The sequence below is a fragment of the Cottoperca gobio genome, chromosome 20 (genome assembly GCF_900634415.1).
Source record: "Cottoperca gobio chromosome 20, fCotGob3.1, whole genome shotgun sequence".
Lineage (NCBI taxonomy): Eukaryota > Metazoa > Chordata > Actinopteri > Perciformes > Bovichtidae > Cottoperca > Cottoperca gobio.
In genome coordinates this window covers 16,287,566-16,315,065 of record NC_041374.1, presented here as the reverse complement: position 1 = coordinate 16,315,065, position 27,500 = coordinate 16,287,566, and the positions used below count along the sequence as shown (strand labels likewise).

General features: G+C 44.1%; 1 protein-coding gene across 1 annotated transcript in view; it reads right to left on the bottom strand.

Moving 5' to 3' along the window:
* kcnh2b (potassium voltage-gated channel, subfamily H (eag-related), member 2b) overlaps positions 1-27,500 on the bottom strand; it is a 230,486-nt gene that overhangs the window by 90,333 nt on the left and 112,653 nt on the right. Inside the window, exons 3-6 of the mRNA XM_029457435.1 lie at positions 9,739-9,894; positions 8,286-8,499; positions 6,653-6,987; positions 6,356-6,567 (exon numbers count right to left, since the gene is read on the bottom strand). Of these exons, the coding sequence (XP_029313295.1) occupies positions 6,356-6,567; positions 6,653-6,987; positions 8,286-8,499; positions 9,739-9,894 (917 nt within the window). The remainder of the gene's footprint in view (positions 1-6,355; positions 6,568-6,652; positions 6,988-8,285; positions 8,500-9,738; positions 9,895-27,500) is intronic.

Here is a 27,500-nt window from a genome sequence, read left to right as displayed (position 1 = left end):
CACATAAAGTAATATTGTATTTTATTGTATCGTAATGGGCTGTTCTTTTTTAAATGCTATTTCATTGGTTCCTTTATACACTATTGCAGCGTGAATTGCTTGTAGCAGATTTATAATGAATACCTAAATATATATTTATAACTACAAACTCAAAATGATGAAACACATGAATTGGTACAAAATGTGAAGGAGAGGGATGGGGCTTAACTTCGACTATCAGAAACACTTAGTTTTATATTGAGTAACAGAATTTAATACCTCGGAGCAGCACCCATCAAATGAAAAATGAATAATTAATAATGAATTTAGTCTCATAATTTGAAGGCTACTCCGGAGTTCTGGCCCGATGTACAGGGAGCTGATATTTCATACACACACAAATGAAATTAAATGAAATGTTTATTGAACTATTAACAACACACAGCCACCCGCACAGCCACTGAGCGGGCGGCTAAATTACAGTCCTGCAGGTTGAGTGCGTCACATGCTCCCAGACTGTACTCTATTCCAGCCCATTTAACTGTCAGAGCCCAGCACCGTCACACCAAAATATGACTATATTGTCACACTGAAAAGTGCTCCACAATGACAAGAAATCCCCTTAATTAAGAGGGAATATGGAAATTATAATGCAAAAAGAGGATTATTTAGGATACGCCTCACAAACAGGAAAATGGTTACCTGAGCTATGGAGTGTAACTGTAGGCTCAAACTGCAAATAGCCAAACTAAATCCTATTTACTTTGTCTTCTTGCCATAAAAGTCATTTCTCTTTGATGAATAAAGTGCATAATATGTGAAGACAGTAACAAGCAGAGAGCTTTTACGTTTCCATTATAGTACGGTCTCTTCTTTACTGTGAGAACTACTGCTGCAATTTGTACTCGTGTGTGGAAGAGATGTCAGTTAAATTAAAGTGTTGCTCTTTTACCTGCAGTCCAGACCCAAACAGTACCGTACAGTACTGCTGCGTTTGGAGCGGTGACAATATGAAGGGAGAGAAACACAGATGTCTTTAAAACCATCCGCAGGCGAAAAACAGACACACACAGCTGGTAAGAACTCTCATCCAGGTCGACTGAGAGGCGCTCTTCTTTTTTGTTGATAATAAAAACCGTAATTTCTACTCATTAGTGTTCTATTGAAGAGACACGGCCCTGCGGGACTTCGCCAGAGGTGCATCTCTCACCAAAACAACCACGGTTGCACATTAGAGCACAGCCCCCTTGGCTCTTTCTCAGCAAACAAAACATGTGGCACTGCTAAAAATACTTGCTTTTGAATCATTCAGGACATACACTATTTAGAGAGCTCATGCATACTCATGACCCTATGCAAATATATATCATCAGACTTTAACTAGTCGGGAATTCAATTAATGGAAAAACAGGGGCTGCAGCCTGAGCAGCTGTGCTATACTGTACACTGACAAACGTGAATGCATGCAAGGAAAATGAACTCTGATCAAAGTCTCTGTTGTACTTTTAATCTTATAACAAAACATGGTTTTAGGTTTGCGGCTGTTTTCCCCGTTGCATAATTAAAGTTTAACTGTGATATTGTAATATCACATCACAGCACATGCACATGATCCCAGCAACAGCAACCCCTATGTACCCACTCACAAAAAAATATTTCTATTTTTTATATTATGAAGTTTCTGGACAAAGATTTTGTGAAAATTGTCCAGTTGCTTAAGTTGAAAATATTTGCTGTCTCACTCCATTGAAGAGAATAATCAGGCTTCTCATTTTACTAAGAGAAAAGCAATCGAGGATTTAAAATCAATATAACAAACAGAAAACAAATGGTATGTCTGCATGTCAAAAACAATCCCTCAATTTCGATTAATCAGGCCAATTCATGGCATTTTAAGCTTCGTTCACAAGTCTGAATATTGTGTTTATTATAGTATTTCACTGAGCCAACACCAGGAAAGGCCACTAAACTGAAATGTGTTTATTTATTGATGTAGGTTAAAACATTTTCTTTGTCTCTCAGAAACAAGGAGATGCTGCCATCTGTTGATAAATGCTGTCATTAAGTGTATTAAAAGTCTATTTATTTTATAATTCATAAGTTACTTTTCCAAAGTTTAGTTTTATGATTAGCTGTGGACATTTATTTAGTTGATCTTTTTTTTATTTTAAGTGCAGATCTATTTAAGCAAACGGAGACAATGCAGACAACAATAATGTATCAGCATTATATATATCGTTGATTGAAATACCCATATCGGTCGACCTTTAATATACTGCACTTTCCCCTCACAAATGATGATGTATATTTAAACACACACTAAGTACAGTGAAGATGTGACACCGTCCTGCTGCGTTCTCCACAGAGATCTCCTACTCTCGTTTCTTGTAAAGCCAGCTCATTAAAGAAATATACACAACCTACATTCTATTTAATGTAATGGCATAAGTGTTCTTTGAGAAGTGCTTCATCACAGTGTCCTGTACGAACACCCTATATGCACAAAGTAGCAGCGGTTTTACACGGTGACACATAAAGTCAGATATTATTTATTTTATTCACAAAAATACATTTTTAAGTATATATATCGGTGTTTTTGTGTTTGAAAAAATGTTTGCGTTTGAGTTCCTGTGCCTCTGCAGGGGGAGGAGAGGAATGAACTGGCTCAGAAACTAATTACCGAATAAATCATTTTAATTGACTATTTGACTATATTTCTCCACCAGGGTGCCCAGCATTACATTTATGGGACTGTCATCTCATTTTTTGTCCCAACTCATCGAGACCTTTTTTTAGATTATTAGCTGGGACTTTTTATATGCTGCCTAATTGGGACTGGATATTGTCAAAGTACCACAAAGTTCACATTCAGTTCAGAGCTCAGGTTCTGTTTCTAATTTGGAAGAGGACCTTGGTGTCGTCACACAGCACACAAAGACAAATTGGACCAGGAGAGTTCCTGAAAGTTTGACTCCTTACTTTCATCATTTAAGAAAACAACAGTCTGAAACTGAAAGAAACCATGAATAGCTGCTGAAGTATGGAAATTACAAAAAATATATCTCAGTTTTTTTAATGCTATGCTAATAAATAAAAACATCAGTATTTTTAACCTTCTCAGCCTTTCACACTAAAAACAAAAACAGACGCCAGCATCGACATTCTCACATACACTATAAACACGATTCACAAACACATGCACCAATACTCAAACTTCGTGCACTAGCTGCAGTAGCTCTCTGTTAGATTTTAAGGAGATGGAGACGGTTCCTACCACTTTGTCGCCGGGCGCAGTGTGTGCCATCCATTGCTCCACTGGATCAGACTGTGGGGTTGGATGTGACATGCTACTTGAGTGGAGAGGCAGTGTGTGAGTGGAAGAGAGTGTCAGGGCGATGCAAGTGAGTTGGCCCTACTGAGTACGTGTGCATGCTTATAGCACATGTCTGTAGGAATGCCATGTATGGAGCTGGGTGTGTGTCAGGATGACTCTGTGACGGGTGAGTGTGTGGAGTGTATTCTTTCGTAGCTAACCAAGTATCCCCCTATAGGACGTGACCATCGTCATAGAAACTATGAGTGTCACTAAAGTGTGTATGTGTGCATCCGAGATGCCAGTTTCCCTCTGCTTAGCCCTTCATGCCTCTCCATACACAGAGTAAGACTCTTTCTTGGCATCACTCCTCCCCATCCATTCATCTATCATTCCAAATGAGACAGAAAATGTGCATGTGCTCTTGTTCAGGGTGTCAGATGTTTTATGGAACTCTTAAATTATTCAGCTTTGTTTGCCTTTCCAACGTCTTCTTCTTCTCTGCTCTTCTGAGGGATTGCAGAGGCTCGTCATCGCACTACCTGGTGTGGTGCTGCCATCTCCAGGCCTGAGCTGGTAATGCAGGAGCTCTTACAATAACATCGTATCCACCCCGACAGTTGTTCTCAGGCTTTGTTTTTACCACGCGGATCAAAGAGTAAGAAGGTTTCGAGTTGAACCACACAGCTCAGTTGTAGATTTAGCTGATAATTTCTCTCTTTGTAGTCGAAAATGCAGCGATCACTGAAATCAGCTGGACTGAAAACCAAAAGACTCATGGACTCCAAAGGAAGGTCAGAGAGCAGGTGGAAGCGATTCCTTAAGGGATCATGGGACTAACATCAAAACACCCCTCTGATGACATCTATTAAGAGTCCATGGCTATTTCTTTCACCGTTATCTGATGCAAGTTTTCTACTGAGAAATATATTGTTACAAAAGAGAGTTCTCATGTTATACGGATGTCAGATATATGCAGGAGAAAATGCAGCTCTGTGTGTTTTCTTACGTCATTCTTTCCTTAATTGTCTATAAATAGCAGTCCATAGCATTTGGAGTCACAGCTGGTGCTGTTTCCTCCATCTGCACTACAATGTAACAACAGTATGGGTTAATGCACACGCATGCATATACACACTCACGTACACGGTGACATACAGGGAGGGTTATGTTTTGACCTGGCCAGCTGCACCTACCATACGGTGAAGCATGATTACACTAGCTTTATATTGTGTTACATCATCAACTTTGGATTATTCTCTGCTGATGTTCCCATTCTTACTCGAAGAGAAAAGAGGACATGATGTCTCTCTCTCAACATATAAAACAAATTGATTGTTCATATTCCTCTTTAATCACTCTATGTAGACTACAGTCCTCGCAGATAATTAACGTAATCTTTTCTGCTCTTTGGTCATCTAACTCCCAACATGCGAGAGGAATGTGAGAAAGAGACAAAAACACAAGGCTGACAATTTAGGATTAAATTCACTGTTCTCATGTTAACGTTTGAATAAAAAGAAAATAACCTTTGAGAGCATCTCAGACAGTCGGAGTGGACATCTCAATTTCTAACAAAATAAAACCTGCAATGAAATGACTGATTATTTAAGAACAAAATGGATTATTTGGAATCATTCAGTGTTCCAACGTAGTTGTTTTACAGAGCATGCATGTAAGTAGATTAATAATAAAATAGGGTTCAAAGAAGGTTCAGCTTAAAGTAATTATTTTCTAACTCCACGGTGGAGATGATGTTTTAAAGAAGAAAAATGCTTTTGCTGAAATTCCAAATATAAATCCCACAAACCAATGAAAAATGAAAGGAGAGAGGCGCTTGAACAATCAAAAAGTCCTTTATCCTGTAACAATGTCAAAACCCCTTCCGACAAGAGACAGAGAGATTTAACAATGTCCAATCATTCGTTTTGAAACACGGCATGAAAGAACATCCGCTCACTGTTTTTAGGGATGTTAGATGTCATCTTTGTCAGACAGCTTAAGTTTATGGCACATGTTTTGCTATAATTGTTTCCCCTGCTGTTCACCACAGACACCTAAGTCCCACAGGAGATGTGGGCTTCATAACAAACTGATTAATATAAGGGAAGCTGCTTGAAGAGATGTCAAATTGGACATCAATCTGAGACATATCTGCTGAACACACATGCATGTACACACGAACAAATAAATAAGTAACTGCGGGAAAACAAAACGAAATTGTCCTCTTTTAATAAATTCCGTGCAAGTACATAAGAAAACGTTCCATATAAATCACCTTATTTGTGTTACCAATAAAAGTCTCCACTGACAACAATGACATCCAAAAAGAAGTTTTACAGACTTCCCTTCCCTCAAGAAGTCTCCATGTGGTCGCCTGTTCCGTGTCTCCTCAACTTAATTACTTTGGCATATGTTTTTGAGCAGGTGTGCTGATAATACACAGATGGTGGTCAGACACAAATTAGTTTTCAACACGAAAATTCTCAACACAGTTTGTCTTTTCTTGTCAATTTGAGTTGTCTATCGCTCCCACATATTTTGCACTTAACTGTGTATTCTATTTCATACAAGCCAAATGCAGCCATCTTATAAGAAGTGACTCTACACACACAGTTACTGTAACCAGGTGTGAGACACAACTTCAGAACATCTACTGACAGCTTTTCTAAGATGAAATAGTGTGAGGGAGGTGATGTCTGCAGCCTGTGGAGGGAAATGGGAGTTGGAGAAGAGAGACTTACACTTACATGCTTTCTCTGTTACTCCCAAAGTCAATTACTAGTAATTGGAATACCGCCACACCCCCCTCCATCCTCATCTCATCAGAGCTCAATCAATCTCATTCTCACACTCCCCAGGAAGAGTGGAACTTACTGTCCGAGAGCACCTACACACATGAAGTGTATACAGTGCATGAGTTCAATATGGGCTGAACTGCAGCGGAGAAAAGAAAAACTGACGCAAAAACGAATCAGCAGCCCAGATTGGTTAAGGCCAACATGACACAATAACACAAGCACAACCTTTCACCACACTCTCTATAGATGAACTGTGTCCTACCTGTGTGACTTTCTCTGTGACGTGGTGCGTGCGGTCGATGAGTTTGCAGGGAGCTATGATGTCCATCTCCCCCGAGGGCAGGGCGATGAGTGGGTCAGGTTTGAAATCCACAAAGTTGAGGGTGATCTGAGGGATTTTGGAAATGGTGCGGTACCGCATGAGGTCCGAGTCTGAAGTGGAGTTCAACATGTTGGACTTACTGTTTACTGCACCTGCAAACACACACACACACAGTAATGTAAAGATCCAAGGGGATAATAGAAAAGTTAGTCTGTTTTTCCAGCAGCTCTTCCTCACCAGTGCTGCTGCCCGGCCGGATACTCGCTCTGTGGTTCTTTCTGTCCCAGTCGGGCCTCAGGGCCTCGATCTCGTCTACGGAGGAAGCGCGACGCATGCTGTGGAAGCTCTCCCGCGAGCGGCTGCGAGACAGAGAGCAATTGGAGCCTGAGGCGTCCGGGTTGAGGCTGAGGTGGTGGTGGTGAGGCGCTACGCAGGGTGACGACTGGGTGAGGGGTCCCACCAGTTGGGCTCTTTGGGGAGCTGGTGGAGGAGTAGGGGGCAAAGGAGGGTCGGGGCTCAGTAAGATGTGCTGGTCCTCTTGGCTGTCTTCTGGCCAACTCTGAAGAGCTGATCTAGGAAACGGAAACAGACATAATGGTTATTAACCTCTTACAAATCCAACCATGTCTGCCAGCTTGTTGGGAAGGAGGCTAAATAATGCTTAAAAGTTCATTTTGGTGAGGGAAAAACTGGCACGGTCATTTTCAAAAGGGTCCCTTGACCTCTCACCTCAAGATATCACAATAGAAATGGGTTCTATGGATACCCACCAGTCTTCCCTTTACAGACATTTATTTGCATGCAGTACAAATGTGTTATTTTCGCCTATTCTATATTTCTACACGCTGGGCTCCCTAAACAGTCTTGGAGTTTCATAGATTTGGTATGACTGGAAAGCTGAGAGTCTTGTGGATTCAAAGTGCCCAATTGTATTCATGTGTGATGATGTTAGTCTCCAGACCATTTTTTAAAAACTTGATATCACTTTATCAAATGATCTGTGGTGACCTCTAGGATAATCACACCCTCATGCAGAGGATGTGTGGCTTTCCTAGGTATGTTGACAAAAAGGGAGTTTCTGAGCAGTTTCCAGAGCAGAATTGTTCTTGGTGTCTTAGTGTGGTATTGTGGAGGGACTTCTGACCATTTCTAATAACTCTTGAGTGGCTAAAGATATTTAAATTTAGCATCAAATCTGTGTAACGCATGGTGTCAACACAAAACATTGCTGCAACAACTTATGAGACATAATAAAATATGGACACATACTTCTTTCAAAATGATGTAAGACCTAATACACGCTCACAATTCTTTTATTACTTATTTCTAAATGATGACGAGACCAACTCGACACACAGTGCTGAGCTGCATCTCAAATTAATCTTCATTTTCTCATCTTTCAGATGATGTACACCACTTCTATGTGGGATATACTTTGACTATTTATCTTCGACCTCCCTTGAGGAGGAAAAGGAACAAGATGATTTTATGGTTTATGATTAATTTGCTACGAGGAGCTTTACTTGTGAAAAAGAAAGGAGTCCACATATTAAGTAATTACTCCCACAGTGAGGGCATTACGAGATGTGGTGTATTGTCCTTTTATAGGATTTCATTTGCACAACATTCAAAACAAAATTTAAATTTGGAAGTTGAAAGTGAATGAGCCTTGTTGGGAAAGTCAAAATGCCAAATGAGGATTGCAAAACAGATTTTTGGTCAGAATTCCACTAGTAATATATCACCAAGCTCAAATGGCTATCCAACGCCGTACGATTCAGAAAGGTGAGAGACATGTTGCACATAATCTGTTACAATAAGTTGTTAACCCATCTCTAGGTCCCCAACATGTCCTTCACAGGGTCCTAACCTGCTTCCACTGACTTTCTCCAGGTGGTTGAGTGGTAAAGGAGGAAGGTGAAGGTACTCCCCCAGGCCTAGGGTCTCGTGACTGTGGTTGTCTGGGTGAAGCGACAGGGGTGTAGCAGTGGGGAATTTAGCAGCCTCGGCGTCGTCAAGAGACACTTTACTGTTGGACAAGGAGCGCAGATGGGGAAGACGCAGCTTGAAGCCTCGTGGACGACCTGGAGGAGAGGACGATGGAAGATTATTAAACTGTGGCAGGAAGGAGACAATGGAATAAGGAAATGAAAGGAAAGTGTGACTCAAAGAGAGAAACAAGTGGAGATAGGATATGAATGGATATTCTAGGTAGTGGAGGATCGAGGGAGATTTCAACTGGATCCTGCTGAGTCTGATGTTTCAAAAACAATCTACAGGAATCTGGGACAGTAACGATGATTAGATTTTGGTTTTAGCCACAAAGTTAAAGAAATCTGGTTGAGATGTAGACTTGATTCAAAATATGATCACCCTCCTAGTTCAGATGCTTCCCCAGGGTTATCCCTCTGGAGCATTAAGTGCACATTCATGTGCAATTACTTACTACAAGGCCTTTCTGCTAAATGAAAGCAACTAAAGGTGAATTAAAGTGATGGTTGTCACTTCCCACTGACTGAATAAACTAAGTCCACTTCAGTTATTGAAAAGTGAATGTGAATGGACAGAAAGGAACGTTGGATCAATATTTTAAGCAGTGAACCAGTCAAATTGTAATTTTCGAAGGCAATGTGTCATCAACAGTGCAATGTTCATTTCTATACAGTTCAGTAGTCTGAGCACTTGCTCTACTATTTTGTACAAGTTCTGAGTGAGTGAGTGAGTTGTGAGTGTGTAAATGTGTAACCTGTAAATGTCAAACAGCTTCCACAAATGCAAAAAAATATTTTGCAAATATAAAAAGGAACTGCAAATACACACAAATTCCACAATTACAAAATCAGCTACATTAAATTGATTTACAACTAAATAAAAAGCATCTGGGCATATCTTTTTGTGGATCCACTTTTTATTTGTATCTTAATTCTTCACTTGCGGATTAACACACACGCAAGTGATTGCCTGTTGATGTAATTTTCACATTTCAAAGTAAGAGCATGCACTCTATATGAGAAGGGTTTTTTCTGTTTGTTTTCAATAATCAGTGGCAGTGCATCCATAATTTTATTATGCTAATGTGACACAGTGAGTGTGCGTATTTGTTTAGTTTACAAATAATTTTCTTTGCATTTGTGGAAGGCTTTTGACATCTACAGTTTACACATTAATACACAGATTATTGATTGTTGATTATTTACACATAAATAATATTGAGACAAATGTATCTCCATAGCGGAAGAAAAACCTGAATTCTCAAGCAAAAAGTGCAAAGACAGAAGGAACACTTGAATAAGAACAAATTAATAAGCATAGTTAGTAGCTACCGGTGACGAGCCAGGTGGGCAGGCGGTGGTTTAGCTCCTGTTTGTGGTCTTTCAGTACTTCGTCGATCATGCCCTCGAAATTCAGGATGAACATGATCACCACGCCATCTTCGTTCTTCACTGGCACCACATCCACTATACACAGGAAGCACTGACCTGCGTGGGAAGAGAGATAGATAAAGCTCAGTCAGACTGATTGTATTTGGTGGATGCTTTTATCCAGAACCTGTTACGGCGCCAAAAGTGTATATGGTTTCAGAATTAGGATTACAAATCTCCAACCCTGGTGGAGTTATTTGTGGTAACAGCATAAGCGTGGACAGCTACAGAATTGCTTCTTTACCCACAACACAGTCGTCGTGTTAATGACCTGCGTGCAGAAACACTGTCGCGTGCATTATGAGCAGTCACAGATGCATTTCACAATGTCAATGTATGCACTAAATACACTGGCCCACTCTCATACACACACACCTTTTCATTCCCTCTACTCATTAAATGTGCATCTGCACTTAATCAGCGCACACACTCTCTTCCGTATGAGGCCCGGCACGTTCGCTAATCTGCCACATGAGTGCTAAAACCGCTAAGTAAGCGTGAAATTAGACTACATATGTCAGTAAGTGGCTGCGAGCTTTCTATAATGTCTGGATACACTGCTAGAATGGAAGTCAAAACCAGATGCCATTCTGGTGATGACACTAGGAAATTGAACCTTGTACACACACACTGGTTGGTCACTAATTGAACATCAAGTAATGACCAGAGCTCCAGTGTCTATAAGCGCTCCCTTCTTGGTAAATCAATCTGCCATCAAGATTAATGCTCTCGAATTATAGGAGCCACACACACACACACACACACACACACTGACACAATGACATTGTCATCTTAATTTAAAACACTCAATCACAAAATGAATGCAATTTTAAAATATTCGATTATCTGGAAGCATACTGAAAACGTCCTGGGAAATGTGTATCCTAAAAGTTGACCGTTTTCAGATTGTACAGCAGGAGGTATAATGGATACTGACATCTCCAGCATATGAATACTGCGCCCTGAAATGTATTGAAAATGATCTCCGAAGTGTATTGCAGCCGTAATGTCATGTTATACATCATTTGAATCCAATTTAATCTGTCCTTCTAGTCCGTACAACTTCTTGTCCTAATAACAATAACTCTATAAAGCCGAGCTACAACAACATGCATCCAGTTTGTCAAATTAAAGGTTCTCGCTGTGCATCAGCTTTTTGAGAATTTAAGAAAAGTCAATTAGTTTGACACTGAAATCATCAAACTAATGTTTGTTTCCTCCAAAACATTTCCACCTTGTTGTGAAATAGATCCTCTCACAGTTCTCAGCGGACCTGGCTCTGATCCGTCCCTTCTCTTACCTGGGCAGTGATCGGCTCTACAAATGACACAGCGATTTTGGCAGTGTGGAGCGTTCACATCCAACACGGTATGTTGTACAAGCCAACGTGCAGTGTGTTTACTGCATGCATGCCTGCCTCACTCACTCACCCGCCTATCATTCATCTCACATCATCACTGGAGAGTGGGCCGAAATCCGATTGGACAACAGCATAATCCCAACACAGGAGGGGAAAAAATGTGAAACACAGGGAATACTAAAGGATTACACCATCTGGCCATATCTAGCAGAGGGAGAGCGTGTGTGTGTGTGTGTGTGTGTGTGTGTGTGTGTGTGTGTGTGTGTATATATGTGTGTCTGTGTCCGTGCATGCTTATGTGCACATGTGTAGGTAGATGCAGCCTCATGTTCATTCATAAGCTATTGGGTCATTCATGCCTATTTTAATTGCAGCCTTTTTAATCTCTGAAGGTGTTGCTGCACGCCTAAAGCTGCTTTACACGGCTCTGCAGTCAAAAAGGCGAGGGCACTTGCAGACACGAGTCACAATTTTGAAATGTTTTGAGCTGTTTGTATGACAGAATGACAGAAGTTAAAAATGACCTCAAAGACCATGGCAAAACAATATCATCAAAGTGCAATTATATTAATATGTAATATAGAGAGAAGGTTTTTACTGCAGTCCAACCAATAGTGGACATGTTTTGGGAGGAAAATGCTAGTGTCATCCACTTGTTCCATGTAAACAATTTGAAATAATAAATAAAATATTTCATGTAACAGTGTCAAAACAGATTAAATTGGATTAATGGATTTCTTTACTGATTCTAATGACTGTCACATAAACAGTAATCATTAACATATTTACAGCACTAGTCCTCCGTCTTGAGGGCTTTCATTTTAGATCCCATATCGCTAGGTGCATCATATTCTTGGAACTGGAGTACATGGAAGACAATGTCTTAGAAACACTTTGGAGTAATTACAGGCTGTCAGGCCCAGACACTGAACCAGCAACCATCTATTTACTCAGAGGTCTCAGAAACCAAACTGTAAAAGCAGCAAGCTGTGTGTGTGTGTGTGTGTGTGTGTGTGTGTGTGTGTGTGTGTGTGTGTGTGTGTGTGTGTGTGTGTGTGTGTGTGTGTTCCTTTTAAGTCACAGGACACAGTGACGTGTGTTTTGTGGATGACAGATGCGATTTGTACAATCCCACATGTGCATGCGGGCACACGTGTGTGCATGCATACACACACACGCACACACTACAATTTAGGATTAAATGTCAACGAAAGAGGATTTAACTTTAGCTCATTGTTCATGTCTAAAACATTATAAGACAAAGTATGTATTGTCAGTTCTAATAAATATCTAGAACACTCAGGTCACTCGGGGTGATTTTCCACTTCACTGTGAATGTGTGTCTATATGTTAGTGTGTGTTTACTTTAAATACATATCCGATGTACGATAATCACGCATCCGTGCATGTATATGCACGGATGCATGAGTGGGTTTATCTTGTTTGTTGATGTTTATCATAGCGTCTGTGTCTACTGTAAAAACATTTCCTCCGAGAGCATCTGAAAAGAATTGAACTCTGAGGTTAACAGGGCAAATGGCATTTCATCCAAATGCTCCGGCTGGATGTATTCCAATTCAGCGTGTACCAGCTGATAATCTGATTCAGAGCTGCTGATTTACGAAACTCTGGGAGATTATCACAATGCACTAAAAACACATCCAAAAGAAAAGCACAGAGTGCAAACTGCTCATGGCGGACCAGGGATGGTCCAGTGATCATACAACACGGTGTTCAGCTAAAAGGGAAAACAGTATACCAAAGTCTAAATTTAAAGGGCTACTTGTTTTGTTGTTGTTGAGGGGCTTACTTATTATGAAAGAAATTGCACCAATTGCACCAAAACCTTAGATAGCTCCGTCTGGTGTGGTTGCTCATGCTTTACTGTCGCAATTGAGTAAATGAGAAACTGACACCTTCAATCAGTTGTTGGGCTGGATGACATAAAGAAATAAGATTTGACAAAAACACTGTAAACACTAGCAGAACATTTATCTGATGATAAAATATTTTATTCTCTACTTTATATAATCTATAAAGAAAGATTACAGTATTTTGGATGTATATGGTATCACAAAGATGCTTTTTGAATTATCTTTGACCTTCTTGAAAAAGATTAGGATCCATCTTCAATCTTCTATGGCCGGATAACCTGTGCTCAAACAATCCTCCAAAACACGTGGGGATTAAAAAAACGACTTACTGAGACACAATCAGTGGTAGATCAGGCATCTAGCAAGCAAGGAAGCAAGGAAGCAAGGAAGCAAGGAAGGAAGGAAGGACAGATGAAAGAAAACGTTGTGGAAGGAGGAAATAAGGAAGGATAATGGAAAACAACAAATAGATGAAAAGAGAAGTGGAAAAAGGAGCAATGAAAGAGGAACCGTAAAACATAAAGATGAAAGGAAGAAACAAATTAAGAAAGGAAGAAATGACTTGATTTTAGTGGGGTTAGCAGTAACTCACGCTACCTCCTCAGTGTGATGGGAACTGACCCCCAGCCGGTGGGACGGATTAGCTTCCAGTTTAGCAGGAGATGAGAGAGGATTGGAGAGTAGAAGACAGAGATTTGGCTGCCCCTAATTAACCTGATGTCAGACCCCAACACTCAAACTGAACGATTCCTCCAATGAGAGAACTCCCAAGAAGGTCAAGGAGGTTTTAGCATCTCTCTACTCTTTTATTTTTAAAAAAACCTTTTCAACCTGAGAAAGGTATACAGGTTAACCAACAAACCCCTTCCCAATCTGCCTTCCCTCACTGCCACAGAGCATCCTGCAATGTGCTGGATTAGAAATTAGTACCATAATCTCTGCTATAGAGCAAGTGGATTAATGGGAAAAAAGATTTGAGTTTGATTCAACCAGCTCTTCTGTGCTGAGGCGACGGGATCAGAGGGGAGTGCTTAGAGAGTCATAGGAGTGTAATATTTTATAGTGCAGCATGTCATATGTGCTATATAGTGTAGTATATGACTCTAACGTACTATAGCCAGAAATATGCTTTTATTTAGACTTTCTTAGATATTTTATCATGATCCTATGCTCATTTTTTAAATAGGACTTTAGTGTTGTATTCAAAATGTTTCTGTTTCTTTATGTACTTTCCTCTTAAGGAAATGTGTGTTCATATAAGACATAAATGTTTCCATGTAGAAAATCTTGTGCACACTAATACTGCATCCCAGTCACACTGGAAATATAAATGCCCAAAGAACTTGACAGTAAGCAGCAAATAATTATTTCCAGGTTGTTGGTCCACAGCGTAGAAGCACCATGGCAACTTTGTCTCTTACAGGACATTTCAGGAAGTCAGATTTCTTGACTTCCCATGTGCTTTATTCTGAATGCCGATGGAAAATATTTTTTAAAAGGTTTCATAGGATGACACACATTCAGCATAAGCCCCAAAATGCTGTATCAATACCATCTGGAGCATGGGGACTTCCCTGTACATCCACTCTTCCTGGTGGACAACAGTTGTCTCTACACACACGTCTACACGTGTGCAGGTCACATTTATTGTCAATGGTGAAACAACACACAGATGTCACATATCTCTGCTCTACATTTGGTACACGTGTTCATGTTCACTGTGTTGCGCTGACTGAACTATACATGATCAAAGGTTTAATATCTGTAAACTGTGTCTTTAGCAGGTACTGTATAAGAATTTTTTTCCTGTGTGGTATGTTTCAAATAGAAATATCTAATATTTGAATAAACATGTATATATATACATGATAAATATATGCGCGTGTGTGGGTGTTTGAAGCTTTACAGAAAATAGAATGAAAAGTTACTCTGCAGAGAATATCGCGAACCAGCCATAAATTACAGTTTCTTTTTTTCTCAATCACCAACTCATTGGAAAAGAGAACATGGCAGCTTTGCAGAGCACAAAATATTTCCAGCTCTTATTACTTTCACATTTTTGTCAAAGAGATTGTCACTTACATAACCCACAGCTGTTGCTACTCTCAAACAATGTGGATGGATGTATTTATTCTGCGTGGGTGCTGGTGCAGTACATATCTGTATTTCCATCAGGACAGCGATGTCATATCTAAAAATCATAAGCTCATGGTAACTGTCCATTACAGACAATGGGAGGGGGAACATGTGTCTGAGAGAGCGAGAGAGATGTAAGAGGATGTGAGCTGTGTTTCTTCTCAGCTGCTCTGTTCTGTATCACACACACATGCACGCACACGCACGCACGCAAGCACGCACACACGCACACACACACACACACACACACACACACACACACACACACACACACACACACACACACACACAGTGAAAGAGGGGAATGGAAGAGGCGGGGAGTCTCATTCACAGACTCTTCTCCTCTCTATCACTTTTTGGCAGAAAAAGTAAAGAGAGAAGTGCAGATCTTCATATCCACAGATCCACTGAGACGGCTTTAAATATTCTACAAGCTGGCTGGCTGCAGGCCAGCTGGAGAAGCTTGTTATGTTCCGGGCCATATTCAGTGCCAGAGAAACCCCACTTAAATCCAAAACCATCAGGCCAAGCTGACAAACGCACTTGCATAATTGCATGAAAGTGTCATTCATCACAAGGAAAATACGATGTACTTAGTTGAATTAATAATTAATTACAATGGCTGAGCATCACAAGATCTTGACCACTTCGTATCAGGACAAGATTTTGGTATCAGAAGCGTTCGGGTTTCAGTTTATAGTACTCGTCTCTTAACTCAAACTCCATTCTTGCGCCTAAAGTTGCTAATGGAGCCGTGAACAATGACGGGGGCACGGAAAAGGAAGTCCAACACTAAACTAAAAATCTAAACCCCTTTTTAGGGAACGCTTATGTGTTGTGGACTATTGTGGAGGTGGAATAATTCTGGAAACAGTCTAAGATACATGTCTGCAACAAATCAAAAGTTTTCACCAAATTGAAACTTATATTCTTGTGCAGAACATTTACAATAACAAGCTAGAAGAGTCATCAGGAGGATGGATATAGTGAGTACTGTAAATTGTATGAGAATTTGAAAAAGAAAGACACTTATTTTATTTGTTGCTTCGCTCTTTACTCGCACTGTACAGTGTGAGAAATTGTTGGAAGATACTGGTGTGGTCATAGAAGGCACTGGAAATAGCACATTATTTGAAGGCCTAAATTCCTACCGGCTCCACAGATGCTACTTTGTGTCCAACTATGACCTCTGACCTCGCTGGAAGTGAGCATGAGAGAAGGGGATTTTGGCCATGAAGAGTATTGACTCTAGTTGCATTAGTCAGCTCAACAAGCCCTGATCGACTTCACCTTGGGTCATCCTCACAGGAGAATCCCTGCAGCACCTGAAGTAATGTCCCATTATCTTGATGACTTTCTGACATCTCACCCAGAATGCACTGGCATCCTTAATTACCTGTTAATTAATCACCAAGGAAGCACAACAACACACAATTTAAGTGGAGGTAAAAGAGTTATATTCACAGGCTTTACGTTAGTTTAACTCATTCTGTGTTATTTATTGGTGTTAATGGTTCTAGTAATTATTATAACTGTAACGCCCACTCAAAAACAAGTATGTTACAGTACAGCGTAAATAAAACACAACATAAGGATCATGTTATCTGGGGGAAGATCTTCGGGGTTTTAATGGGCTTGTTCTCTACCAGAGTATCAAGACTACAGAAAGAAATCCTAATGAAACTCTGTGTTACATGTACAGTATTGAAAACTGGTCCCTAGTAAACCACTAGATGGCAGGGCACACAATGTTTTCCTTCTTATTCCTTTAAGGTAATATGCATAATGGCAAATGCAGCTCCACACACACTGGCCTGCTGTGAGTATCACCTTCAGAAACAGAGATACAAGGAATACATCTGGCTATACTACACCACAGCACCGAGCCTCATACAGGTGTGTTGTTCTGAGAGGGCTGGGCAGGGAGCTGGATGACAGAATGGAAAAATAAATTGGTGTTTGCGCTTGTGTGAACATGGCATTTGCCCGTGTGTGTGTGAATGTCATACAGACAGTTAATATTGGTGTTGAAACCCCCCTCTGTCCCTCTGATCTTGGCCACCAGCTGTCCTCTGATAAGTGATGTAACATTACTCCATTTTTCAACATTGATAACACACACACACACAGATGCCACACACACACACAGATGCCATGTGATTGACCCCCGAACATTTTTCTAGATTGTTTCGGGATGAGACTGTCGAAGGACAAACTACTCCAGACAATAATTCATCAGCCTCCCTCACCTCTAGTAGAGACACATTGCCAAATGTTGAGCTGTTTGTTTATGTGACGTAGTCGTAGCTGGATTGTCACAGATTGTCCTGGTGTGTGTCTGTATGTGCCTGTGTGTATGTTTATGATCCTGATACATTGAGTGACTCATTCTGCCCCCTGTTGGTAGGACATAAGAAATAACGCCAGTGGAGCTGTGACTATGATTGATGCAGCAAAGCTGATGGGAGCGGGGTGGCTGGAAAGTTGACAAAGCTCCAGTCTGACAGGGGGTTCCATTAAAGCAGCTGTCTGTCCCGGAGGGCACCTGCCCTGGATAAAGAATGAGGAGAGCTGGTGGTGAGTGCTGCCCTGGTGTTTATACAGGCCTGGAAACCTTAAGTTGTCGAACTTAAGTCTCGAATTTCAGGGTTGTTAACAATAAGGAAAAATTATACTCATTTCCCGGGTGAAAAGTAGGTGAGGTTAGGATACTTTTATATTTTACCAATAAAGAAATTCTAAGATAGCTTTGTGTGTTTGCGACTGAGAGGATCACAAATTAATTAGTAAGCAGGAATGGAATATGGGTTTTTTAATATTAAACTGCAATCTGATAAATTGAGCTGAGGCTCTGATTAAAGCAAGAACGTTTGTGATTGGTAAACTGCAATACTACCACTGAATATCAAAAAGGTATTTGTTTCTGGGGAACACTCAGTGATGCATCCTACACTATTTATTTTACACCGAGATGAATAAAGACAATGATTACATACAGGATTAATCTAATATAATTATCTCTCTTGATGAAACCTGTCCCTTCCTTCCATATTCCCTCCCTACCGCTAGTGCAAAGTTATTCAGAAAAGCTTGTTTCCAATCAAAGGCACTCCCGTTCTCAGCCTTCATTAAGTCTCTTCCTTCCACACCCTCCATCATTGACGGGAAATGAGAGAATTAAGTAATTCAGGGAGGGTGACTGATCACAGATTGAGGTCTTACATTAACCCTCACGCTTGATCAACACACCTCAGTAACCAGAGAGATGAAGCGTGGAGTGTAACAGGTGGTCAGAAGTTCACAGCAGCACCTTACCTCTTCCCAGAATTGACGAACAACACTAGTATTTTAGGGCGAGACCAATATATGAACAGGGCCGATATTTGCTTATCCAAGATATATCAATATACATGTAATTGTTGGCCAATAAATTGCAAGAAATACTAATACAGATATGCCAAAGTTATGTCTGAGGTAATTTAGAGTTAACATACTAAAGTTGGCTTTTTTAATAACTGATGGTTTTGATGATTGCATGGACCCAGTAGTAGAGGGGAAATCCTGCCCCCTAAGTCTATGTGGCTTGAAATTACACAATGAACCTTTAAGGAGTCTTTTTCACCTCTTTTTTTTTTTAATCATGTGTGTTTGTAAAATAAACAAATATTGACCGATATAATTATTGGTCAATATCTAAATATTAAATAATACATTTTGGCATTGGCCACCACAATCGGCTATAGTGTTGATTCAACTTAATGGTAAATATGCAGGGCATAGTTTATGGTCCAGTTAAATTGTATAGCGTTATATTGACAGATGTTTTTAATATTTAGTCTACTCTTTGAATTAGGAGGGGTGGACAAAATATGTTCATGTTAAAGAAAATTGTATCGGCATATATATTGATAACTGACTTTTTTGTAAAACTCATACATGTTTGTATCATCCTCAGAAATCTAGTTTAATTGTAAATGATATCAAGGTGTAATAATTACAATGATGAGTTTATAGAACCACACGTTAAGCAGAAATATATGAAGATGAACATGTAGACACCGACACACAAACATAAACACACACAAAAATAAACACTCAGAAGCACAAAGGGGTACAACTGTAACAGCGCAGGAGGGTGTGTGTGAGTGCCTTCAGGCTCCTTTACTGTATGTGACGGTATGATAGAGTACGCATGAAGGATCAACAATCAAGGTGTCCAAATGTCTTTAGCGGTGACATTGTGAGTCGGCTGGATATCTCGTTTAACCCTCTGCGCTCACGTCACACACACTGCTATTAACAGATTACCTGTCAGTACTGGAGCACAGGCACACAAAACCATAATCCCCGTTAAAATGATACTCACACACTTAACAACGAATGGATCACACATCGCAAACATCTACACGTGTGTATGCAGGGAGACACAAAGGGTCCTGCAGATTACATGTCAGGAGGGTTCCAAAGTATCCACACTACATGCTGTGAAAACAAGCGGTCAGGAGACATTGACACGCTGAGGTTTCACTACACTTCGCTTCTAAGTTCTACTTTTTGCTACAGTTGGCTGATTTTAGAGAGTGAGGTGAAATTAAAATCCAGTTATTAAGTGTTTTTAAAGAATCCTTTCAGAAAGAAGATTTCCACATTATAAGGTATTTTCAGGAGGTTTGTGAATCTGTTCTGTTCTTCTCTATATTCACATCATGGAGCAGGGAGGATCACTGTAAGCCATCAGAAACCACCATCATTTCACATGCATGCTCATTAAAGTTGAACGTGATTTGTGGAGGGATATACGCACCTGACTGCCACATTGATATTTCAAACTGCCCACTGATATTTTAGCCAATGCCCCATGACAGGATTTGGTTCGACATGCCGTCATAGTTAGTTAAAGCTCCATACACCTCTATCAGTTTGGAAAATGTGGATTTGTTCAGGGAGGGCTCATTAGCAGACAGATACTTGATGTTACTATTCGCTGGGAGAAGCTCCCCAGTTAAACCCTGCAAGAAAAAAGGACTTATTTCACAAGGGCTGCAAGCTATTGTCTTTATTCTTTGACACGTTTCATTGTGTTAGCAGCAGGGATTGTGCATGTATGTATCTATTGTATGTGTGTCATTTGAGGAGGAAAATATGTGTTTTATTTACAGCACAAACTCCCCTGAAAGTGAACACTTTAGACCCCAGATGTGGTTTGAGTCCGTTTCAAGTTAAGGACTGTCAGTTATAACCCATCATTTACTTAAAGCTCTTATGTGCAGGATTCAAAGCTGTATCAAGAAAAGCACTGTGGTAGAGAAACAATTAATGTTCAACTTTTACTTTATGGTCTGGTATGGTCCTTTAAACCATTTTCATGCTTTCTCTACAAACCACTCCCATGTGTAAAAAAGAAATATACACACTAATCAACTTAAAAGATATAAAACACTGCATGATTAAGTAAAAATGAAGACGGTGCAATGCTGTTAATTAGTATATTAATCATGTGAAAGGTAGCAATTTCACTACCCTTTCCGCCCAGCCTAGTGCTCCTGGTAGGGTCTTCCAAGGCAAATTGGTCTCAGGTGAGGGGCCAGACTAAGAATGGTTCAAAAACGACTTCATGAAAGAATGGGAAAGGAAAGGAGAGACCCTGCCCGGAGGAAGCCCGGGGCCCCCGTCTGGAGCCAGGCCCAGAGGGAGGGCCCGACAGCGAGCGCCTGGTGGCCGGGTTTGCCACGGAGCCTGGTCGGGCACAGCCCGAAGAAGCTACGTGGTGCCTCCCATCCATCCATCCTGTGGGCCCACCACTCATGGGAAAAACCGCTGGGGTCGGGTGCGCTGTCACATGGGTGGCAGTGATGGTCAGAGACCTCGACGGACCAGACCCGGGCAGCAGAGGCTGGCTCTGGGGACCTGGAGCGTCACCTCTCTGTGGGGGAAGGAGCCGGAACTAGTGCGGGAGGTGGATCGCTACCAGTTGGATCTGGTGGGGCTTGCCTCCACGCACAGTCTTGGCTCTGGAACCGTACTCCTGGATAGGGGTTGGACTCTATTCTTCTCCGGAGTTGCCCAAGGTGTGAGGCGTCGGGCCGGGGTGGGGATACTCACTAGCCCCCGGCTGAGCGCCGCTACGTTGGAGTTTATCCCGGTGGACGAGAGGGTCGCCTCCCTACGCCTTCGGGTTATGGGGGGGAAAACTCTGACTGTTGTTTGTGCCTATGCCCCAAACAGCAGTTCTGAGTATTCGGCCTTCTTGGAGACCCTGAATGGAGCCCTGCAGGGGGCTCCAGTAGGGGACTCCGTAGTCTTGCTGGGAGACTTCAACGCACACGTGGGAAACGATGGAGACACCTGGAGAGGCGTGATTGGGAGGAAAGGCCTCCCTGATCTAAACCCGAACGGTCGTTTGTTGTTGGACTTCTGTGCTAGCCATGGAATGGCCATAACAAACACCATGTTCAAACATAAGGATGCTCATAAGTGCACGTGGTACCAGAGCACCCTAGGCCAAAGGTCAATGATCGATTTCGTAATCGTATCATCTGACCTGAGGCCGCATGTTTTGGACACTCGGGTGAAGAGAGGGGCGGAGCTGTCGACTGATCACCATCTGGTGGTGAGTTGGATCAAGGGGTGGGGGAAGACTCTGGACAGACCTGGTAAACCCAAACGGGTAGTGCGGGTGAACTGGGAACGTCTGGAGGAAGCCCCTGTCCTGGGGATCTTTAACTCACACCTCCGGCGGAGCTTTTCAGCCATCCCTGTGGAGGTTGGGGGCATTGAACCTGAGTGGGCGATGTTCAAAACCTCTATTGCTGAAGCTGCGGTGATGAGCTGTGGTCTCAAGGTCTTAGGTGCCTCAAGGGGCGGTAACCCTCGAACACCGTGGTGGACCCCGGTGGTCAGGGAAGCCGTCCGACTGAAGAAGGAGTCCTTCGGGTTATGTTATCCGGGAGGACTCCGGAAACAGTTGCAGGGTATCGAAGGACTAGAAGGGCGGCAGCTTCTGCCGTGTCAGAGGCAAAGCAGCGGGTGTGGGAGAAGTTCGGAGAAGCTATGGAAAAGGACTTTCGGTCGGCACCAAGGTGCTTCTGGAAAACCATCCGGCACCTCAGGAAGGTGAAGCGAGGAACCATCCAAGCTGTGTACAGCAAGGGTGGGACCCTGCTGACTTCAACTGAGAAGGTTATCGGCCGCTGGAAGGAGTACTTTGAGGAACTCCTGAATCCGACTAACACGCCCTCTATGGTTGAGGCAGAGCTGGAAGCTGATGGGGGATCATCGTCAATTTCCCTGATGGAAGTCACTGAGGTAGTCAAACAACTCCACAGTGGCAAAGCCGCAGGGGTTGATGAGATCCGTCCAGAAATGCTGAAGGTTTTGGGTGTTGAGGGGCTGTCTTGGTTGACACGCCTCGTCAACATTGCGTGGAAGTCTGGGACAGTGCCTAGGGGTTGGCAGACCGGGGTGGTGGTTCCCCTATTTAAAAAGGGGGACCAGAGAGTGTGTGCCAACTACAGGGGTATCACACTTCTCAGCCTCCCTGGTAAAGTCTACTCCAAGGTACTGGAAAGGAGGGTTCGGCCGGTAGTCGAACCTCTGATTGAAGAGGAACAATGCGGATTCCGTCCTGGTCGTGGAACAACGGACCAACTCTTCACTCTCGCAAGGATCCTGGAGGGGGCCTGGGAGTACGCCCATCCGGTCTACATGTGTTTTGTGGATCTGGAGAAGGCGTATGACCGGGTCCCCCGGGTGATACTGTGGGAGGTGCTGCGGGAGTATGGGGTGAGGGGGTCACTTTTGAGGGCCATCCAATCCCTGTACGCCCAAAGCGAGAGTTGTGTCCGGATACTCGGCAGTAAGTCGGACTCGTTTCCCGTGAATGTTGGCCTCCGCCAGGGCTGCGCTTTATCACCAATCCTGTTCGTGATTTTCATGGATAGGATATCGAGGCGTAGTCGTGGAGGAGAGGGGTTGCAGTTCGGTGACCTGAGGATCTCATCGCTGCTCTTTGCAGATGATGTGGTCCTTATGGCATCATCGGTCTGTGACCTTCAACAGTCACTGGATCGGTTTGCAGCCGAGTGTGAAGCGGTTGGGATGAGGATCAGCACCTCCAAATCTGAGGCCATGGCTCTCAGCAGGAAACCGGTGGATTGCCTACTCCGGGTAGGGAATGAGCCATTACCCCAAGTGAAGGAGTTCAAGTACCTCGGGGTCTTGTTCGCGAGTGAGGGGACAATGGAGCGAGAGATTGGCCGGAGAATCGGAGCAGCGGGGGCGGTATTACAGTCACTTTACCGCACCGTTGTGACGAAAAGAGAGCTGAACCAGAAGGCAAAGCTCTCAATCTACCGGTCGATCTTCGTTCCTACCCTCACCTATGGTCATGAAGGCTGGGTCATGACCGAAAGAACGAGATCACGGGTACAAGCGGCCGAAATGGGTTTTCTCAGACGGGTGGCTGGCGTCTCCCTTAGAGATAGGGTGAGAAGCTCAGCCATCCGTGAGAGACTCGGAGTAGAGCCGCTGCTCCTTTACGTTGAAAGGAGCCAGTTGAGGTGGTTCGGGCATCTAGTAAGGATGCCACCTGGGCGCCTCCCTAGGGAGGTGTTCCAGGCACGTCCAGCTGGGAGGAGACCCCGGGGAAGACCCAGGACTCGGTGGAGAGATTATATCTCCTCACTGGCCTGGGAACGCCTCAGGATCCCCCAGTCGGAGCTGGAGGATGTGGCCCGGAGAAGGGAAGATTGGGGTTCCTTACTGGAGCTGCTGCCCCCGCGACCCGATCCCGGATAAGCGGTAGACGATGGATGGATGGGTGGATGGAGTTCTTGAGATCCTTTTGCTGCCTGCTTTTCGGATATCCTCTGTTGATCCTGTTTTTGCCCAGACTTTACCTGTTAGTTGTCTGTATGTATTTTGAGTTTTGTCCTGCCACCTGTTCTAAAAGTAAAGACTTTTCTGACTCACTCCAAGCCTGTGTCTGTCTCTGCACCTGAGCCTATCACCCCAACAGACCCTGACAGCAAGACTCAGCCATGGAACCTGGCTCAGCAGAGACAACTAACCCCCAGTCTCCGCCGGCACCGACGTCGGAGGAGCAACTCTACGCTGCAGTTCTAAGCCATGATGCTACAGTGCGTCATCACGAGGCTCTCTTTTCCCACCAGCAGGGGGTTCTGCAGAACCTCCAACAGTCCCTTGTGGATCTACTTGCTCGTCTGCCGGACGCAAGGACACAGGGTCTACCATCACCTCCATCTACTCCACTGACGCCAGCAGTTCAGCAGTCCAGTTCCACGGGTGCCCGCGGTCCGCTTCCGTCTGAACCACGACTCCCTGCTCCCGAGAGGTATGAGGGTAACCACAAGGACTGCCGGGCTTTCCTAGCCCAATGCTCTCTCACCTTTGAGCTTCAACCTTCCTACTTCCCTTCAGAGCGCTCTCGTATCGCCTACATCATCACTCTCCTGACTGGAAAGGCCCGGTCATGGGCTACAGCCGTCTGGGAACAGCAGGGCCCTTCCTGTAATGACTACAGGGCCTTTACCGATGAGATGCGCCGGGTTTTCGACCATCCAGTAGGAGGTAAAGACGCTGGTAACAGACTGATCCAGCTGCGTCAAGGCGGCTCTAGTGTGGCAGAGTATGCTGTGCTCTTCCGAACCCTGGCTCCTGTGAGTGGGTGGAATGAGGGGGCCCTGATGACAGCGTTCTGGCATGGCCTCTGTGGTGGAATCAAGGATGAGCTGGCAGCTAAAGATCCGGTGTCAGACCTGGAGTCCCTAATTGACCAGACTATCCGTCTCGATAACCGTCTGTGGGAGAGGCGTCGCGAACGACAAATGGACAGTAGCCCCAGTTCCGGAGTCACAGCTTCAACCTCCGCTCCGCTTCAGTGGCCTCGGGAACCTCAGAGTAACCCACCTTGTCCTGAGGAGCCGATGCAGCTTGGCGGTACTCGCCTGTCCCAGGCAGAACGGAACCGGAGGATGAGGGAGAGACGCTGCCTCTATTGTGGAGGCCCTAACCACTTTCATTCCTCATGTCCCGAGCTTGTGGGAAAAGCCCAGCCCCGTCCAGGAGAGGGAGAACTGTGACGGGTGCGACTCTTACTCCCTCAGCCTCGACTTCGTGCCTGCAGCTCCCGGTCACCATCTCCTGGGAGAACCAACATCATTCTCTTCAGGGCCTCATTGACTCTGGCGCTGCAGGGAATTTCTTGGATCTCACCCTTGCCAGGGTCCTTCACCTGCCCATCTCCAGGCTGGACCATCCACTCTCAGTGACCGCCTTGGATGGTAGGCCCTTGGGACAAGGTACTGTGACTCATGTTTCCTCTCCTGTTGTCTTGTCTATTTTTGGCAATCATCACGAAAAGATTCAGTTTAATCTTATTCATTCTCCCGAGTTCCCTGTTGTGCTAGGATTCCCCTGGTTATCTCACCACAGCCCTCACATCAATTGGTCTTCAAGAACTGTGGTCGAGTGGGGTCCCAATTGCAAGTCCTCCTGTCTCCTCACTAGAGCTGTGCCTCCAGCCCCTAAGCTTCCTAGCTCTCTCGAGTTGTCCCGAGTCCCCTCAGAGTACCACGACCTAGCTGAGGTATTTAGCAAGAGGAGGGCCACTTCCCTGCCCCCTCATAGGCCCTTTGACTGTGCCATTGATCTCCTTCCAGGCTCTTTCCCTACACGAGGTAGGATCTTCTCCCTGTCACCCGCTGAGACCCAAGCTATGGAGGATTATATCAAGGACTCCCTGACTGCTGGGATCATTCGCCCCTCGTCCTCCCCTGCTGGTGCCGGATTCTTTTTTGTTGGGAAGAAGGACGGCGGCCTCAGGCCATACATAGATTACAGGGGGTTAAACAAGATCACGGTGAGGAACCGTTACCCCTTGCCTTTAATGACCACTGCTTTTGAACTCCTCCAAGGGGCAACCGTCTTCACCAAATTGGACCTCCGTAACTCCTACCATTTGGTCCGGTTCAGGGAGGGTGACGAGTGGAAGACGGCGTTCAACACACCAACGGGCCACTACGAGTACTTAGTGATGCCGTTTGGCTTAACCAACGCCCCGGCAGTGTTCCAGGCACTCATCAACGAGGTATTGAGAGAGACGTTGAACCGTTTTGTCTTTGTTTATTTGGATGACATTTTGATTTTCTCCAAGTCCCTCCATGAACATGTCCATCATGTCAGAGTCGTCCTCCAGCGCCTGTTGGAAAGCCACCTTTGTCAAACCTGAGAAGTGTGAATTCCATGTCTCCAAGGTGTCCTTTTTGGGCTTCATCCTGTCCAAAGGGAATCTCATCACGGACCCCAAGAAGACTCAAGTTATCCGGGATTGGCCCCAACCCTCTTCGGTCAAGGAGGTACAACGGTTCATTGGCTTCATGGTTGAGGTGGACGCCTCGGATGTGGCAGTGGGGGCTGTGCTCTCCCAGCGTCCGGCTGATGGCAAACTCCGTTCGTGTGCCTTCTTCTCTGCTCGCCTTTCGCCTGCTGAGAGGAACTATGATGTTGGAGATCGTGAGCTCCTGGCTATCAAGATGGCCTTGGAGGAGTGGCGCCACTGGCTGGAGGGGGCCCAACACCCTTTTGCTGTTTGGACCGACCACAAAAACCTGGAGTACATTCAGAGGGCCAAACGTCTCAACCCCAGGCAGGCAAGATGGGCTCTTTTTTTTAATAGATTTGATTTTGTTTTGTCCTTCCGCCCCGGTTCGAAGAACCAGAAGCCTGATGCACTCTCTAGACTGTTTCACAGGTCAGATGGTGAGAGAGTTTCAGTACCCATCCTCCCGAGCTCGAGGATTGTGGCTCCTGTCCGATGGGGAGTCGAGTCACTGGTTCGCCAGGCCCAGAAGAGGGAGCCAGACCCCGGGAATGGACCCTCCAACCGGGTATTTGTCCCAACTGTGGTGCGATCCCAAGTTCTGCAGTGGGGGCACTCTTCACGGCTTACCAGCCACCCGGGAGCACGCAGGACTCTGGAGTTTGTTAAGAGGCGGTTCTGGTGGCCTGGCATGAATGCGGATGTGAGGTCCTTTGTTGCTGCTTGCTCTGTCTGTGCCCAGAGTAAGAGCCCCCGTACCCCGCCTCATGGTTTCCTTCACCCTCTACCCATCCCCAAGCGGCCCTGGTCCCACATCTCCTTGGACTTTGTTACAGGCCTTCCCCCCTCTCAGGGAAACAGTCATGTTGGTTATTGTCGACCGCTTTTCCAAGGCGTGTCGGGTCGTTCCCCTGCCCAAACTCCCTTCGGCACTAGAGACCGCCGAGGCTGTGTG